The sequence below is a fragment of the Oncorhynchus nerka genome, linkage group LG9b, assembly GCF_034236695.1.
Source record: "Oncorhynchus nerka isolate Pitt River linkage group LG9b, Oner_Uvic_2.0, whole genome shotgun sequence".
Lineage (NCBI taxonomy): Eukaryota > Metazoa > Chordata > Actinopteri > Salmoniformes > Salmonidae > Oncorhynchus > Oncorhynchus nerka.
In genome coordinates, this window is record NC_088424.1 from 44,239,619 (window position 1) to 44,258,988 (window position 19,370).

A 19,370-nucleotide genomic window follows, 5' to 3' on the forward strand; every position below is an offset into this window, starting at 1 on the left:
AAGGTAGATGGGAATATAGCCTTTCCTACTTGGATACTCTGGCTAAAATAACAAATTAGCCATATCACCTGGAAACTTCAACAAAAACATCTGTGGTAATGCTATACTGATAGGGGTATTTCTGTATCTGGTTTATTTCTTCTTTTCATTCAGTCCACATATCTTCCTTATCGTATCAATTGTGTATTTGATACCACTAAGTCATGTGATAAATGCAACACCTTAGCCGGTATTAGAGTGTTGGACTAGTAACCACATGGTTGCAAGATCAAATCCACCAAGCTGACAAGTTTAAGGTAAAAAAAATCTGTCGTTCTACCCGTGAACGAGGCCGTTAACCCACTGATCCTAGGCCGTCATTATAAATAAGAATTTGTTCTTAACTGACTTGCCTAGTTAATTAAATAATGGTACAAATAAAAAGAAAATGACTATTTCAAAGGGTTGGTGAAGGAACAAAGTGTCCAATGTGTTTTTATTGTATTGTCCTTGAACCGCGTGACAATAAAGATGTCAAAGGTTATGCAACACAAAGGCTCTTGGGTTTGACAGTAAAAGTGAAAGTGTAAAGGTCGGTCTATCGACCCAGAACCATAAAAGGGACAGAGAGAAATATTTAACAGCTGTAATAAACACATCTCGATGGGAATAGTAGGGACATTACTGTGCATCGTCAGAAAAGCCACTACATGTACTCTATGTACGTATATTGGTTGTTTTGAGTGCCGATAGATTCTGTTAACCTCTTTCAACTTCATTTATAAAGGAACGGTTCTCTTAGCGGTGCCATAACTCATCACCCATTAACATTTATAAAGGAACGGTTCTCTCAGTGGTGCCATAACTCATCACCCATTAACATTTATAAAGGAACGGTTCTCTTAGCGGTGCCATAACTCATCACCCATTAACATTTATAAAGGAAATGTTCTCTTAGCGGTGCCATAACTCATCACCCATTAACATTTATAAAGGAACGGTTCTCTCAGTGGTGCCATAACTCATCAACCATTAACATGACGGACGGACAGGGGGGGGGCAGGAAACAAATATATATTTTGCCATGTATTTAACCCTTTATTGTTTTGTCACCAAACACTCTCTATATACACTTCCATTCATCTTCCTAACTGGTGCTGGAGACCTACAGCCTAGTGAGGCCCCTAGTCTGTTTATTTGACCTTTATTTTACTAGGCAAGTCAGTTAAGAAAAAAATCTTATTTTCAATGACGGCCTAGGAACAGTGGGTTAACTGCCTTGTTCAGGGGCAGAACGACAGATTTGTACCTTGTCAGCTCGGGGGGGTTGAACTTGCAACCTTTCAGTTACTAGGCTAACACTCTAACCACTAGGCTACCCTGCCGCCCCAGTCTAGTGAGGCCCCCAGTCTAGTGATGCCCCTAGTCTAGTGAGGCCCCCAGTCTAGTGAGGCCCCCAGTCTAGTGAGGCCCCTAGTCTAGTGAGGCCCCTAGTCTAGTGAGGCCCCTAGTCAAGGCCCCTAGTCTAGTGATGCCCCTAGTCAAGGCCCCTAGTCTAGTGATGCCCCTAGTCAAGGCCCCTAGTCTAGTGATGCCCCCAGTCTAGTGAGGCCCCCAGTCTAGTGAGGCCCCTAGTCTAGTGAGGCCCCTAGTCAAGGCCCCTAGTCTAGTGAGGCCCCTAGTCAAGGCCCCTAGTCTAGTGATGCCCCTAGTCTAGTGAGGCCCCTAGTCAAGGCCCCTAGTCTAGTGATGCCCCTAGTCTAGTGAGGCCCCTAGTCAAGGCCCCTAGTCTAGTCAAGGCCCCTAGTCTAGTGAGGCCCCTAGTCAAGGCCCCTAGTCTAGTCAAGGCCCCTAGTCTAGTGAGGCCCCTAGTCAAGGCCCCTAGTCTAGTCAAGGCCCCTAGTCTAGTGAGGCCCCTAGTCAAGGCCCCTAGTCTAGTGATGCCCCTAGTCTAGTGAGGCCCCTAGTCAAGGCCCCTAGTCTAGTGAGGCCCCTTTCCACAGATGGGTCACAAGAATTTCACCACACCCACAAAAAAACATCTGCTAAACACATGTAGGTAACCAATGAAATGGTCTTTTATTTGATTTATTAGTGTGTCACCCAAACTGTTTGGACGCCTACAGGCAGAAGTTGGGTCGTAGAGCAAAACAGAGAACACCATCCTGTTCATGAGAGTCTCATTTTCCATAGAAGGGGTTATAATAGTTTTGTAGGCCAAACTGTTCGGACGCTACATTTTCAAGATGTCTCATCATCTGACAAACACCTCTCTAGCTCTGTCACCTTTCGACCGCAGATGCAGAAGTGCGACATTGGCGGATGAGGTGGATTGAGACAAATCCAATATCTTTATCTTAACCTGGGGGGGTGGTTAACATTTATAAAGGAACTGTTCTCTTAGTTGTGTCATACCTCATAAACCATAAACAAAACAGAGTGAAACGCAGTACACAACTTTATTAGTATTTGTTAGTGAAAACCGATATAACAAGCGAGAAAAATATACATTTGACAAAAAAATCTACAGTCTCAAAACATACAAAGAATACACAAATGCAAAGAGATTTCATTCAAAAATTGTAGGCACTTTTACTTGGTGGCGCAATGGTTGGTGGCGCTATGTTCAATACAAATCAAATCCAATTGTATTTGTCACATGCGCCGAATACAACAGGTGTAGTAGACCTTACAGTGAAAAATGGTCAAATTCACGCCCTTATCAAGAGAACATCCCTGGTCATCCCTACTGCCTCTGATCTGATGGACTCACTAAACACACATGCTTTGCTTGTAAATGATGTCTGAGTGTTGGAGCGTGCCCCTGGCTATCCATATATAAAATAAATAATTAAACTGTGCCATCCGGGTTGCTTAATATAAGGATTTTTTTATTCTTTTACTTTTACTTTTGATACTTAAGTATATTTTAGTAATGACATTTACTTTTGATACTTAAGTATATTTAAAACCAAATACTTTTAGATTTTTACTCAAGTAGTATTTTACTGGGTGACTTTCACTTTTACTTGAGTAACTTTCTATTAAGATATCTATACTTTTACTCAAGTATGGCAATTGGGTACTTTTAACATCACTGGTTTTATGCTACACACAAAAAACTGTACAAACACACACTCACGCTCACACACACACACACACACACTCACACGCTCTCTCACACACACACACACACACACACACACACACACACACACACACACACACACACACACACACACACACACACACACACACACACACACACACACACACACAGGTTCCGACAGGATTGCTATACAGTAAAATGCAGCCATACAGAATGGCTGGGCTGACTTCAACAGGTATGGGTGTCTGTTAAAGGAATAGCAGAACTGCACAGTAGCAGAAAGTATGCAGCATTTCCAGTTAGATCTCTGTTAAAGCAGCAGATGTCTTCTGCAGTAGAAAAGCAAAAATGTCCCTCCAATGACCAGACATCATCGAAAATCGTACTGATTTTACAACAGGACTCGTCACGGCAGGATGGCAGAGTAAATGGTTATAGACGACACGGTCTCGAAGGCAGAGCTTCTAGCCTCCTCGCTTCTTTAGCCCCTTCATGTGCTGGAAAACAAATATATTGGTTTCAGGAAGACGAATGAAATCAACGAATAAATAAATAAATCCAGTTGTTATGTTAGAAATGCTCACCTTTTTACTCTTCTTGGTTTCGACCTTCAGCATCAGTTCATTCACCCACTTCTCTCTGGGGTCAGCACAGAACAACCTGCCTCTCTTCATGGTGAACCTGACGTGGACAGGAACAGAAATAAAAGCTCATCCTTCAAAACACGAACGCCGATGACGCTTATAGCCTTACAGTTTTGGAGTTGACCCTCATGAAGTGAGTGAACCTCCGCCGTGCATCACAGAGCTGAATGTCTCGTCCATTGAAGGTACTTTTTGACATGTTCTGTATTACTAAAGTCATATAGCAGCCTTTCCACGGTTACACTCCTCTATTCTCAGTCAGGACTTACACTATAGCGTGGATGTTGCAGCCCCCGTCCGTCTCCTGCCTCCTGTAACTCGTCACCATCCTCACAGCGGTCTTCTTCACCCTCCGCACGTACTTCAGACAGCAGTCTTCATAGGAACCTGGGGGGGGGGGGGGGCATGGAGAGGATCGCAGCTCAACATCTGTACTTTATGATGAATGAAATAAGAGAAGGCCCCCAACTCTGCACAGAAATGAATCAGTGTACAGGATTGGTTCAAAATGGAATAAACTGACCCCCCCCTCCCAAGCTCTCAAACTTAATTCTAAGAGTAAATACCTTCTTTTTTGTCATTGACCGTTTCAGGTTGGAAGTGCGCAGGTTTGATTCAGCATCAATGAAGAAGTGCGTGTAGATATGGCTTGACAGTCTTTGACCCATACGCTACTATCAGTAAAGCAAAGCTAACAACACCACCGACTGAAACGCTATCCGAAAATCAGTGATCAAATAAAAACAGAACCACACTCAGGGTGAGGCTGGCTTATCTCTCTGAGGACAAGGGGCCAGCTGGTAGTATCAAAGTCCTTGTATCTGTATCGTTCCTGTATAACAGTGCATAATATGAATGTCAAATCCATGAACAACAACTCATACAGCCAGAAGAGGACTGGCCACCCCACATAGCCTGGTTCTTCTCTAGGTTTCTTCCTAGGTTTTGGCCTTTCTAGGGAGTTTTTCCTAGCCACCGTGCTTCTACACCTGCATTGCTTGCTGTTTGGGGTTTTAGGCTGGGTTTCTGTACAGCACTTTGAGATATCAGCTGATGTACGAAGGGCTATATAAATAAATTTGATTTGATTTGATCAATTAATTCAAAAATATTATACAAAAGCCCGTTTTACATCAGCACTTGTCACATAGAGGCTTAATTAACCGATACCCAGCCCATGTTAAATCCTATTTATACTAAACGTACCTTGGGCCAGCGTGACGCATAGACAGGCTAGGATTAGAATGAACACTACGTTGAACCGCATGGCTGGATGTGTGGTCGTGGCTCTGTGAAGAGATCCCGGAGGTGCAGAGTGGAACCAAACCCTGCAGCAACACAGGAATAGCCATACACCTTTATCAATGTCTCTCTGCTTCCGGCAACTTCTCACATCTTACTGCCCCAAGCTATCCACTTTCAAGTCGTTTTGTAGTTTTACCTAGGCCATATGATAGCATTTGTATTCCATTGCTAATGGACATCAGCAATCACCTTAAAATAAAGTGAACTAAATATGCACACTTTTCAGTCCAGATGTATAATTATATAGAAAATAGTAATATGTCCAAATGTAGACCGCCTATATCAACTCACAATATCTTGTTCAACTTTTTGCAAGCTAAAAAGTGAATAATGCATATTTCACTGATGATAACGCACAAAATCTATAACATTAAAAACTATGCAAACCCATATGCTTTTCATATGACAGTGACACAAAAGTAGTGATCCTTGCATTCTAGAAGGCTATCCTGTACAAAGACAGCTATCAGTACTACTCACAGAACTAGAAGGCTATCCTGTACAAAGACAGCTATCAGTACTACTCACAAAACTCTGAAGGAGATAGGATGTCTTCAGTTTGCTGCTGTTCCCTTTGATTCTGCTGTGTGTGCAAGGGAACGTGCTCTTATGTAGTTAGCGTCACACAGACAGAGCTTAGAGATTGTATTACCTGTGACGTGTCACACCCCTGTGCATCTGAGGTACTCTGACTTTTACTTTTTTTTTTATTGTAGTTTGATTGTTATTGGGTAAGCAGAAAATTGATTGACACATGGAGCGTTGTTTAGAAAACTTGCCAAAATACATATGGGTTCTTGATAAATCTGGGTAATCCCCATCGGAAGGACGGTTATACATTCGGTTTCACACAGTTTACTTTTCTTTAAATAGGGAAATATCTTAGACATTGACATTGAAAGGCCCAATCGAATAGTACAGTTAATTCAGTTTCTCATGGTTGTGAAATAATTTTCATTTACCAATTGAGAGTTTGGAACTATATGGTTCTATCTGCATTATTGTCTACATGTAATTATTGGCATAGACTTGTCCTGTTCAATGTTCTCTGCCTATGTAGTACACTAAATAACGCCAGTTCATGTTGTTAACATTGCTGTCACCGTTCAAACACGAAGAAGGTTCGGAACTTTAAAACCATTCATCTCAGAATGATCTTTTGGTCCCAAGCTCTCGCAATGGCTTATAACGATTAGGGCTCACCTGTGATAAGTATCTGTTCTTATCTCTTACATAATGTGTTCTTGATTCATGGCCAAATGTGGAAGCATTATTTACTAAACGGATGAAATATTAGACTCAAACTTGGCTACTTCTTTTATTTATTTTATTATTGACGGGTCTACAAAATCTACCCAAAAGCCTCTGTTGAAACTTGCCATAAAACGAACCTGGCCCTTCGCTACTTAATTAGTTTAGGCTAATTATCATAGAAGAAGATGTGTGACACAGGGGAATGCTGTAGAATATGCATGTAACTCGGAGAGCACATCAGCCATCATATTGTCTGGTGTAACCGCAGATTGTATTTGTCAGCAACCTGGGAGACTCTTCTCTACTACTCTCTTCTATTAAATGGTAGCAACAGTGTCAAAGGTCATTGTTTTTTCGCTTCTCCTTTAATTGTTTTTATTGTCAGCGGAAGTCCACGCTTTTTTTTTTACTCCCAACAGATAAAGTCATGGCTTCCTTTATCAAGCCAGGAACGCCCATTAAAAATTCCTATCCCGGGAATTGCCAAGATAGTGAGCCTGACCAAACGTCTCCATTGTAAAACAATGGTTTTTTTCTGGGAAGACTGCTAGAGCCAGGCACTGGATGATTAGAACGGTCCGTAGACAGTGCTGAGACCATACAATCTGCAACCTCATACAACATGATCTCAAATCATTAATACAGACATTTTTTTTCCCAACTTTCCTTTCCTTGTAAAAGAGACAAAGATCTATTTGACAAGGGAGTCCTGCATATACACAATTTACAAAAACAACATAATACAAATATACAAAATTACTATCCATAAGAAAGTATAGGTTGCTATAACATGCTACACAGATTTTTGTGCATTTCCACTGAGGATTTACCCCAGTGTTTTACCCAAAATACTTTTCTGAGCCGGCCCCCGTGTCTCAATGGGGTAGGGCTCTGGAGGACCTGCTCTGACTTGAAGCCAAGGCAAAGCCCTGGGTATTTTTCAGCTGTCATTTTCATAACAATGGCTTTACTGTGAACTTTAACACCTTCTCACAAAGCAACAGTTTTTAGTTTATAGTGTCACACTCCTGATGGAAACACAATACATTTGCTCTATGCAGAAATCGACTCTGCCCTTTCCTGGTTGCTAAAAATTCTAATAGTTCACCTAATTTTCAGTTTATGTGACAAAACATAACAAGCAAGTAGTGTAGAAAAAAACATTCCGAGGAGGCTGGTGGGAGGACCAATAGGAGGACGGGCTCATTGTAATAGCTGGAATGGAATAAATGGAACGGTTTCTAACATATCAAACAAATGAAAATCACCTTTGACTCTAATTACTCCATTCCAGCCTATATAAGGAGCCCGTCCTCTTATTGCTCCTCCCACCAGCCTCCCCTGTAATCATTGTACATCTAAATGTCTGTGAAAAATATTTGTCCATAACCAAAAATGTAGTATTTCAGCTGTTTGAAGCTGGTGTACAAAACCGAAAATAAAAGACCCCAAAAACAAAACTTAAGAATGGGAAGCATAGAAATAGAACAGACATACAACTGCTTAGACTTGCTTTCAATAAAAAATAAAAATAAACTTTTATTTAACTAGGCAAGTTAGTTTTAAGAACAAATTCGTATTTTCAATGACAGCCTAGGAACAGTGGGTTAACCCAAAAGCCACGTTGAGAAATAAGGTGATGAAAGAAATCAGACAGGCCAAGGCAAACTTTTTTTATTAACATAATTGGTGAAGCAAAGGGAAATTCTAAACTGATCTGGGAGAATCTAAAAAAGTTAACAGGGAAAGACCATAGTAAAACTACAAAAAGACTAGAAATCATGGTGAATAACAATCTAACACAGGATGCAGTCGAAATAGCAATAGCCTTCAATTCCTACTTTATTGACTCTGTCAGGGTACTGACACAGAACCCCTCCACTGGTTTCTTGGGCTCAGTGCTAGTAAATGACGCTCAACCTGTCTTCATCATAAGGGAGGTTTCTGAGTCAAAGTTGAACAAGGTGATTCGCTCACTAAAGAACTCTAAAGCCAAAGATGTGTTTGGGCTGGACTCTTTCTTAAAAACTACAAAGAGTCACTTATTGGCCCCATTACTAAGGTCACCAACACATCTATGGGCCTCGGGGTGTTTCCAAGGGTATGGAAGTCGGCCAAAATAACGGCCATCTTTAAATCGGCTGACGTGAGTAACTACAGGTCCATTAGTATACTACCTGTGGTGTCGAAGGTTGTTGAAAAGTGTGTAGCAGAACAACTGATTGCCCACCTCAACAACAGCCCCTTCACATTACACCCATGCAGTTTGGCTTCAGAGCGAAACACTCCACAGAAATGGCCAACTGCTTTCTTCTGGAAAATGTGAAGTCCAAGATGGACAAAGGGGGCGTTGTTGGGGCTGTGTTTCTGGACCTACAGAAGGATTTTGATACTGTTAACCATGAGATTCTCATCACAAAATTGTCCAAGTTCAACTTTCCCCCAATGCCTTGAGATGGATGAAATCATACCTTGAAGGCAGAACTCAGTGTGTCAGAGTGAGCAATGAGCTGTCGCCCACTCTTAGCTATGATGTGGGCATGCCCCAAGGGTTAATACTGGGGCCCCTCCTGTTCAGCCTGTACATTAATGATCTGCCTTCTGTCTGTACTGGGTCTGAAGTTCAAATGTATGCAGATGATACAGTGATATATGTGCATGCAAAGATCAAACAACAAGCTGCACAAGAACGTACTACTGTAATGGTCCAGGTTACAAAGTGGCTCAGTGACTCGTGTTTGCATCTCAATGTGAATAAAACTGTCTGCATGTTCTTCACAAAGAGGGCAACTGATGCCACTGAGCCAGATGTCTATATGTCAGGGGAGTAGCTCCAGGTGGTATCTGATTTTAAGTACTACATCATACTTGATTCCAACCTCTCTTTTGACTAGTTGGGCCCAAGCTTGCTATACAACATTAAAACCCATTCAGTCTGTCTACAAACAGGCTCTCAAAGTGCTTGATAGGAAGCCCAATAACCATCATCACTGTTACATCCTAAGAAAGCATGAGCTCCCGAGTTGGGAAAATCTTGTGCAATACACCAACGCATGTCTTGTATTCAAGATCCTAAATGGCCTGGCTCCCCCTCCACTCAGTATTTTTGTTAAACAGAAAACCCACAAGGTCTGCCATGAGGGGTGACTGTATAGTTCCCTAAGGAAAAGCACCTTTAGTAAATCTGCTTTCTCTGTGAGGTCTTTCCATATATGGAATACACTGCCATCAGACACACATAACTGCACCACCTATCAGACTTTCACAAAAAACATGAAGACATGGCTAAAGGTCAATCAGATTTGTGAACATAATCCCTAGCTGTGCATTGCTGCTTTCCATGTTGTCTGTAGTCTGTAGCTTGTGAGGTGTGGAAACACTTTGTTGCTTTTATGGATTTTGTCTTGTTGCTTTTTGTGCTATGTTGCTCTGTCTGTATGCTACGTCTTGCTTGTCCTATGTTGCTCTGTCTGTATGCTATGTCTTGCTTGTCCTATGTTGCTCTGTCTGTATGCTACGTCTTGCTTGTCCTATGTTGCTCTGTCTGTATGCTACGTCTTGCTTGTCCTATGTTGCTCTGTCTGTATGCTACGTCTTGCTTGTCCTATGTTGCTCTGTCTGTATGCTACGTCTTGCTTGTCCTATGTTGCTCTGTCTGTATGCTATGTCTTGTCCTATGTTGCTCTGTCTGTATGCTGTGTCTTGCTTGTCCTATGTTGCTCTGTCTGTATTCTGTGTCTTGCTTGTCCTATGTTGCTCTGTCTGTATTCTGTGTCTTGCTTGTCCTATGTTGCACTGTCTCTATGGTACGTCTTGCTTGTCCTATGTTGCTCTGTCTGTATGCTGTGTCTTGCTTGTCCTATGTTGCTCTGTCTGTATTCTGTGTCTTGCTTGTCCTATGTTGCTCTGTCTGTATTCTGTGTCTTGCTTGTCCTATGTTGCACTGTCTCTATGGTACGTCTTGCTTGTCCTATGTTGCTCTGTCTGTATGCTGTGTCTTGCTTGTCCTATGTTGCTCTGTCTGTATTCTGTGTCTTGCTTGTCCTATGTTGCACTGTCTCTATGGTACGTCTTGCTTGTCCTATGTTGCTCTGTCTGTATGCTGTGTCTTGCTTGTCCTATGTTGCTCTGTCTCTATGGTATGTCTTGCTTGTCCTATGTTGCTCTGTCTCTATGGTATGTCTTGCTTGTCCTATGTTGCTCTGTCTGTATGCCATGTCTTGCTTGTCCTATGTTGCTCTGTCTCTATGGTATGTCTTGCTTGTCCTATGTTGCACTGTCTCTATGGTATGTCTTGCTTGTCCTATGTTGCTCTGTCTCTATGGTATGTCTTGCTTGTCCTATGTTGCTCTACGTGTGCTCACTGCTCAATGATAGTCTGTATTGTAATTGTTTTTAATAACCTGCTCAGGGACTGCGGTTGAAAATTAGCCTGCTGGCTAAAACCCGGCACATTTACTAAAACGATGATTAATGTACATTGTCCCTGTAAAAATAAAATAAACTCACTCACTCACTCACTCACAGCCTTGTTCAGGGGCAGAACAACATATTTTTACCTTGTCAGCTCACAGATTCAATCTTGCAACCTTTTGGTTACTAGTCCAACACTCTAACCACTAGGCTAGCTGCCGCCCTAATAACAATGACAGATCTATAACTCACATTTCTATGTGAATTTGTTTGTATATAAAACGCTGGCGACACCCTGGTGTGGGGGTAAGTCGGGATGGAAAAGCAGGAATACACAGATATGCCAGAATGTAGAAATATTGAATTACAATTTCTCTCTATAAACTCAACCTAATCTACTTTTAGAGTCATATAGGGATTTAGTGACAGGAATTACATATCCTTGTAAAGAGAGGTCTTGTGCTCACAAATAATTTTCCCTCTGGACATGTTCTGACAGTTGTGACATTCTCATACGTTAAGCAGAGCTATAGGTAGTGCACTTCATAGCGTTTAGGTTGCCATTTGAGACACACTCAATGAGTCTAACTCTGACATTAAAGAGCCTCTGTCAGCATGGTCTTAAATCATATCTTCTTCCATGTTTGGCCTCTCATCTCCTCTTTCCAGCTGAAATACGATTCTATTGGGATTATAAACCTTTAAAAAAACACACAGATTTTTAGAAATTCTAACGTTAGACTATTAAAAAAAAAGGCTTTATTGTAAAGCGCTATATAACGCTCAAGGTTTCATTTTGTTCGTTTAAAAAAAAAAATTGAACATAAAACAACATTTATAAAGCAAACATTATCCCTCAGAAATGATCTAGTGCAGCAAATACTTTGACAGTTTAAGCAAACTGTATGTTGCAGAACAGTGATTACATATTTTTTTCAGAATATTGCACAAAAAAAATGATCTTAAGGGGGGGACAAGCCACTGGTGGAGTTGAATACAAATACAACAAAAAATACATAATTTTTCCTCAAACAATAGTTCTATACAAGTTCTATACAAACATTTGTAAAATATAGAAAATTATTCATTTGAAAATCTCCAATTAAAACAACCATTCTTTAAGATCTTTCAGCACACTTTCCATTAGACAGAAATCTCGCGGATTTGAGGTTTTGCGAAGTTGGCAAAAAAAAACATTTTTTCTTATTCATTCAAATGGTATACAAAGTAGTAATTTTGTTTTCCCTCAGTTGCTTATGACTCTAAAACCTAATTAAAATAAACATATTTGAAACCAAATTAATATCCTGTCAGGGAGATGGAGTTGACAGTTTATGGATGTGACCAGGGTGATTTCAATATTGATTGTTTAAATCTATCAAAAGTTGTCACGACTTCTACCGAAGTCGAAGCCTCTCCTTGTTCGGGCGGTGCTCGGCGGTCGACGTCACCGGTCTTCTAGCCATTATTGATCCATTTTTCATTGGTTTTGTCTCGTCTTCCTACACACCTGGTTTCAATCCCATCAATTACCTGTTGTGTGTTCAATTACCTGTTGTGTGTTTCCCCTCATGTCTTTGTCAGAGATTGTTATTCAGTGTTGTGTTGGTTTTTGTATTGGTGCGCGACGGGTCCTCGTACCCACTATTTATTGTTACATTTAGTGTTTGGCGTATGTTTCGTTTATTTGTTATTAAATACTCCATTACACTCAGTTTGATTCTCCTGCGCCTGACTTCCCTGCCACCTATACACACGACTCTGACAAAAGTAGAGAACTTTTCAGACCATGAGTTGTCTTGTTGCACTACATGTAATGAGGACATTAATATTAATTTAAGATTTCAGACAAAACTGACGGAGTTCACCAAATTTACATTTTTGAGATAAATATTCTTTGAGTCAGCGAGGCCTATTGCAAGAAACTAAATAAGATCCCTTTTCAGTTAATATGAATTATTTCCAGGTTTTAGAATTATAAAACGTTTTGGGGAGAGTTTGTAATTGGGATCCTTTTCTCCAGACATTTCTGGGCATAAAGCCGACATGGAAATGAATAATGTTGAAAATATTTCACAAATTCCAAAAGAGGGGCAACACCCTTGTCTCGCTAAACTTAATTTTTAAGATCAAATATTTCAACCAAAAAATGTTTTGTTAAAAAATTAAGTTTCCCTGCCAGACAAAGATCGTTTCGACTTTCATGAATCCCTGACCTATTTTGGTTGGGAAAGTGTCAGCCCTGAGTGGACATGTCATCGGATAGCATTGTTCAGTGATGCTCAAGTCACTTTCACAACCAACACTATCACAATCGTGTTCCAAATAAGGCACCCTATTCCATATGGGCCCTGGCCAAAGTAGTGAGCTACAAAAGGAATAAGGTGCATCCCATAACAGCCTAATGAGGCATGTCAACAGACTGCCCTTTCTGTTTCCTTTGCCCTCAGGGTTATTTTTCTTGTCAGTGTTTTTTTGGTGTTATGGTCCTGCAAGTGAGGATACTATTACTACACTGTGGTCTCACTTTGTTGAACAAACCCTTCACCCTTTTCTGTTTCCACCCAGCATGGCAGGAGAGGAGATAGCTTGAGAGTGAGTTGTTCAAATGTCAATGAGATGTTATAAACATTTTCTTGCAAAAACGATAGTTCACATAAAATAAGATATATCTGATGTGATGTGATTTACTCACATTGTTTCGGTCATTTTCTAAAAGTTTGACGCGACCCTCGCTGTCTTTTCCTTGTGAAATACAACAGTTTGCTTGTTTCATAATCACCTGCCGTAGTTAAAACAGTCATCTGGGAACAAATCCTAAACAGGGGACACAAAGTTGGCTAGAGTTGTCCCATTTCCTGGTAATGGTTTCATAGCTACCGATCCTGACAGATTAATGGCACTGAACTCTGAACAATAGCAGAGAAATACCTTGTCATAAAGTCTTAGAAAAAGATAAGGGCACACTGCCAAGAGATCCTGGGTCTGCATCCCAAATAGCACCATATACCCTATGTAGTGCACTACTACCTATGGGCTCTGGTCAAAAGTAGTGCACTATATAGGGAATAGGGTGCTATTTGGGACACATCCCAGGGATTCAGGTTGCATGAAAGAGACTGTCTCTCTCTCCAACTTTCATAGTTTGTCATGTTGCATGCGTTTCGGGAAAAGCAATATCCAAAGCCATTAATCAGTGTTGCTGAATGAAAACTTTACTTTGGCACAAAGAGAAGCCTCGGTATAGGTTCACATACTGACCTGTATATTAAGGAACTGTCTAACACTCTTCCTGACATCAGTGAAGCATCAAGTATGGCCTTGAATTCACAAGAATGTCTTTCTTGATGGACACTCCAAAAACATTGTGCAAAACAGAGTGAAATATGGACAAGTCACTAATATGAAGCTATTATTAATTAGAGCTTTAACCAGCCATTTATAAATAAGATGTACCAAACATGGGAAAAACAAACATTTTGACAGTTATTGATGTACTATTTGAATTCTCCCACTGAAAATGTCAAGGCAGGCATGACCGATAACAGGAATACTTTCCCATCCCTACGGTATGTTATTTTTATAGTCGAGTCGTGCATCACACGATGTCAACAAACATTGTAAACCGCAAAAAAAAAAAACAGGAAGGTAAAGCCTACTGTTTCCTGTTAGAGTATTTTCACGATTTGACTAGAGTTAATGCTATATAACAGTATATAACAACCACTGTGTTTACTGTGTGAGTAAGATATATGTATATATCAAATCAAATTGGTATTGTTGACATAAACATGTTTAGCAGATGTTATTGCGGGTGTAGCGAAATGCTTGTTGCAAAGTTTCCTAAGAACTAGAAGCAAGGCAACCCTCTCTGTCGGCACCATCTCAATGTTTCTATAGTATATATGAGTTGGGGGGGGGGCATGCATATGGCTCTTAGATGTGCGTCTCTTGTCAGGTTTAGACTTACCATTGTTTATGGAGCAGCACACTTGAAAAGCTTCAATCTTCCTCCTCTTCTGTCTGTGATGAATGTGGAGTAGGCCTAGAGCAGTTAAGTATGGGAGTGGGTGGGGGTGGGGGGACATGTATGGGCTTGGTAGTGCCTCAGGAAAATGTTGAACTCAGATTCTGTCTTGACGTGTGAAAGACAAGAGCTCTCGTGTGGTTATCTATAGCAAGGTTTCCCTAACTCTGTCCTGGGGCTCCCCCTGGGTGCATGTTTTGGTTTTTGCCCACTAGCACTACACAGCTGATTCAAATAAACCAACGCAACATCAAGCTTTAATTACTTGAATCGCAAGATTCAGTTGCAAGATCAAATCCCCCGAGCTGACGAGGTAAAAATCTGTCGTTCTGCCCCTGAACAAGGCCGTTAACCCACTGTTCCTAGGCTGTCATTGAAAATAAGAATTTGTTCTTAACTAACTTGCCTAGTTAAATAAAGGTAAAATAAAATAAATAAAAATCTATATGACTAGAAATACAAGAGCTCTTATGGGGTTGTCTATATGGCTAGAAATACAAGAGCTCTTATGGGGTTATCTATATGACTTGAAATACAAGAGCTCTTAGGTGGTTGTCTATATGGCTGGCTAGAAATACAAGAGCTCTTATGGGGTTATCTATATGACTTGAAATACAAGAGCTCTTAGGTGGTTGTCTATATGACTAGAAATACAAGAGCACTTATGTGGTTGTCTATATGACTAGAAATACAAGAGCTCTTATGTGGTTGTCTATATGACTAGAAATACAACAGCTCTTATGTGGTTATCTATATTAGAAATACAAGAGCTCTTATGTGGTTGTCTATATGACTAGAAATGCAAGAGCTCTTATGGGGTTGTCTATATGACTAGAAATGCAAGAGCTCTTATGGGGTTGTCTATATGACTAGAAATGCAAGAGCTCTTATGGGGTTATCTACAGTGGGGCAAAAAAGTATTTAGTCAGCCACCAATTGTGCAAGTTCTCCCACTTAAAAAGATGAGAGAGGCCTGTAATTTTCATCATAGGTACACTTCAACTATGACAGACAAAATCCAGAAAATCACATTGTAGGATTTTTTATGAATTTATTTGCAAATTATGGTGGAAAATAAGTATTTGGTCACCTACAAACAAGCAATATTTCTGGCTCTCACAGACCTGTAACTTCTACTTTAAGAGACTCCTCTGTCCTCCACTCGTTACCTGTATTAATGGTACCTGTTTGAACTTGTTATCAGTATAAAAGACACCTGTCCACAACCTCAAACAGTCACACTCCAAACTCCACTATGGCCAAGACCAAAGAGCTGTCAAAGGACACCAGAAACAAAGTTGTAGACCTGCACCAGGCTGGGAAGACTGAATCTGCAATAGATAAGCAGCTTGGTTTGAAGAAATCAACTGTGGGAGCAATTATTAGGAAATGGAAGACATACAAGACCACTGATAATCTCCCTCTATCTGGGACTCCACACAAGATCTCACCTCGTGGGGTCAAAATGATCACAAGAACGGTGAGCAAAAATCCCAGAACCACACGGGGGGACCTAGTGAATGACCTGCAGAGAGCTGGGACCAAAGTAACAAAGCCTACCATCAATAACACACTACGCCGCCAGAGACTCAAATCCTGCAGTGCCAGACGTGTCCCCCTGCTTAAGCCAGTACATGTCCAGGCCCGTCTGAAGTTTGCTAGAGAGCATTTGGATGATCCAGAAGAAGATTGGGAGAATGTCATATGGTCAGATGAAACCAAAATAGAACTTTTTGGTAAAAACTCAACTCGTCGTGTTTGGAGGACAAAGAATGCTGAGTTGCATCCAAAGAACACCATACCTACTGTGAAGCATGGGGGTGGAAACATCATGCTTTGGGGCTGTTTTTCTGCAAAGGTCTTGGACGACTGATCCGTGTAAAGGAAAGAATGAATGGGGCCATGTATCGTGAGATTTTGAGTGAAAACCTCCTTCCATCAGCAAGGGCTTTGAAGATGAAACGTGGCTGGGTCTTTCAGCATGACAATGATCCCAAACACACCGCCCGGGCAACGAAGGAGTGGCTTCGTAAGAAGCATTTCAAGGTCCTGGAGTGGCCTAGCCAGTCTCCAGATCTCAACCCCATAGAAAATCTTTGGAGGGAGTTGAAAGTCCGTGTTGCCCAGCAACAGCCCCAAAACATCACTGCTCTAGAGGAGATCTGCATGGAGGAATGGGCCAAAATACCAGCAACAGTGTGTGAAAACCTTGTGAAGACTTACAGAAAACGTTTGACCTCTGTCATTGCCAACAAAGGGTATATAACAAAGTATTGAGATAAACTTTTGTTATTGACCAAATACTTATTTTCCACCATAATTTGCAAATAAATTCATTAAAAATCCTACAATGTGATTTTCTGGATTTTTTTCTCATTTTGTCTATCATAGTTGAAGTGTACCTATGATGAAAATTATAGGCCTCTTTCGTCTTTTTAAGTGGGAGAACTTGCACAATTGGTGGCTGACTAAATACTTTTTTGCCCCACTGTATATGACAAGAAATACAAGAGCTCTTATGTGGTTATCTATATGACTAGAAATACAAGAGCTCTTATGGGGTTGTCTATATGACTAGAAATACAAGAGCTCTTATGGGGTTGTCTATATTACTAGAAATACAAGAGTTCTTATGGGGTTATCTATATGACTAGAAATACAAGAGCTCTTATGTGGTTATCTATATGACTAGAAATAAAACAGCTCTTATGTGGTTGTCTATATGACTAGAAATACAAGAGCTCTTATGTGGTTGTCTATATGACTAGAAATACAATAGCTCTTATGGGGTTATCTATAGCCAGATTAGGATGAGGTATTTTCTTCAAATACATTTTCAAATGTGTCATAGCATGTTGAATTCCCTTGTACGCTACCCCATCTAGTGGTGGATCTGCAAGCAAGTTACACCTCTTAACCCAGCGCGCAGATCGAATCAATCTTTCACCTACCTATTGAGTCTTGAAACTCCTCTCTTCAAGCCCTCTTGGGCCAAGTTAAGTTATTTTTTAGATGAAGGAGAGGAGAGGAAGTTAGACCATTGTGATCATGTTGCACCATGAGCACTGGAGTACCCCCCCCCCCCCCCCCCCCCCCCAGTGTGGGGGTAGGGGAGAAGGCTCTGGGGACCAAAAAAGCCTTAACCAACAATGCAGAAAAACAGAGTTAAGAAAATATTCACTCAATAAACTAAAGTAACACAATAAAATAACAATTACGAGGCTACAGTATATACAGGTGATACAGGTACTGAATCAATGTTCTGGGGAACAGCTTAGTCGAGGTAATTGAGGTAATATGTACATGTAGGTAGGGGTAAAGGGGCGAAGCAGATGGCACCATTTTCTTGTTTTTAAAATGTATGGAGAGCCAGGGTCCACACTCCAACATTCAGACATTATTTACAAAAGATGCATTTGTGTTTAGTGAGTCCGCCAGAGGCAGTAGGGATGACCATCTGTTCTCTTGATAAGTGCATGAATTTGACCATTTTCATGCCCTGCTGAGCATTCAAAATGTAATGAGTACAATCGATTGTCAGAGAAAAAGTATGGAGTAAAAAGTACAATATATTCTACAGGAATTTAGTCAAATAGAAGTAAAAGTTGTCAAAAATATAAATAGTAAAGTAAAGTACAGATACCCCCACAAATTACTTAAATAGTACTTTAATGTATTTTTACTTAAGTACTTCACACCACTGCCACTAAGCACAAAGCAGATGGGATGGCGTATCGCTGCAGAATGCTGTGGTAGCCATGCTGGTTAAGTGTACCTTGAATTCTAAATAATCACAATCAGTGTCACAACCAAAGCACCCCCACACCATCACACCTCCTCCTCCATGCTTCACGTTGGGAACCACACATGCGGAGAGTATCCTACTCTGTGTCTCACAAAGACACGGCGGTTGGAACCAAAATTCTCAAATTTGGACTCATCAGACCAAAGGACAGAATTCTACTGGTCTAATGTCAATTGCTTATGTTTCTTGGCCCAAGCAACCATTCTTCTTATTGGTGTCCTTTAGTAGTGGTTAATTTGCAGCAATTCAACAATGAAGGCCTGATTCACGCAGTCTCCTCTGAACAGTTGATGTTGAGATGTGTCTGTTACTTGAGCTCTGTGAAGCATTTCTTTGGCCAGATAACGCTAATGAACTTATCCTATGCAGCAGAGGCAACTCTGGGTCTTCCTTTCCTGTGGTGATCCTCATGAGAGCCAGTTTCATCATAGCGCTTGATGGTTTTTGCGACTGCACTTAAAGAAACTTTCAAAGTTCTTAAGATTTTATGGATTGACTGACCATGTCTTATTTTACCCTATTTGGTAAAATACCAAGTCCATAATAATGCAAGAACAGTTCAAATAAGCAAAGAGAAATGACAGTCCATCATTACTTTAAGACGTGAAGGTCAGTCAATCTGGAACATTTCAAGAACTTTGAAAGTTTCTTCAAGTGAAGTCGCAAAAACCATCAAGAGCTATGATGAAACTGGCTCTGGTGAGGAAAGGAAAACCCAAAGATGCCCCTGCTGCAGAGGACAAAATCATTGGAACAACTGCACTTCAAATTGCATCCCAAATAAAGTACAATGTGTCTGTTCAAGTGACAGACACATGTCAACATCAACTGTTC

The 19,370-nt window shown here is 40.7% G+C and overlaps 1 protein-coding gene across 1 annotated transcript; it reads right to left on the reverse strand.

The window, feature by feature from the left end:
• Positions 1-2,419: 2,419 nt before the first annotated feature.
• Positions 2,420-5,673, reverse strand: ccl25a (chemokine (C-C motif) ligand 25a). The gene is made up of 5 exons (XM_029641942.2): positions 5,566-5,673; positions 4,939-5,060; positions 4,002-4,119; positions 3,673-3,769; positions 2,420-3,585 (listed from the first exon to the last, which is right to left on the reverse strand). Exons 2-5 carry the CDS (start codon positions 4,997-4,999, stop codon positions 3,553-3,555), a joined length of 309 nt encoding a protein of 102 aa, XP_029497802.1. The 5' UTR covers positions 5,000-5,060; positions 5,566-5,673; the 3' UTR covers positions 2,420-3,552.
• Between the last annotated feature and the right edge of the window lie 13,697 nt (positions 5,674-19,370).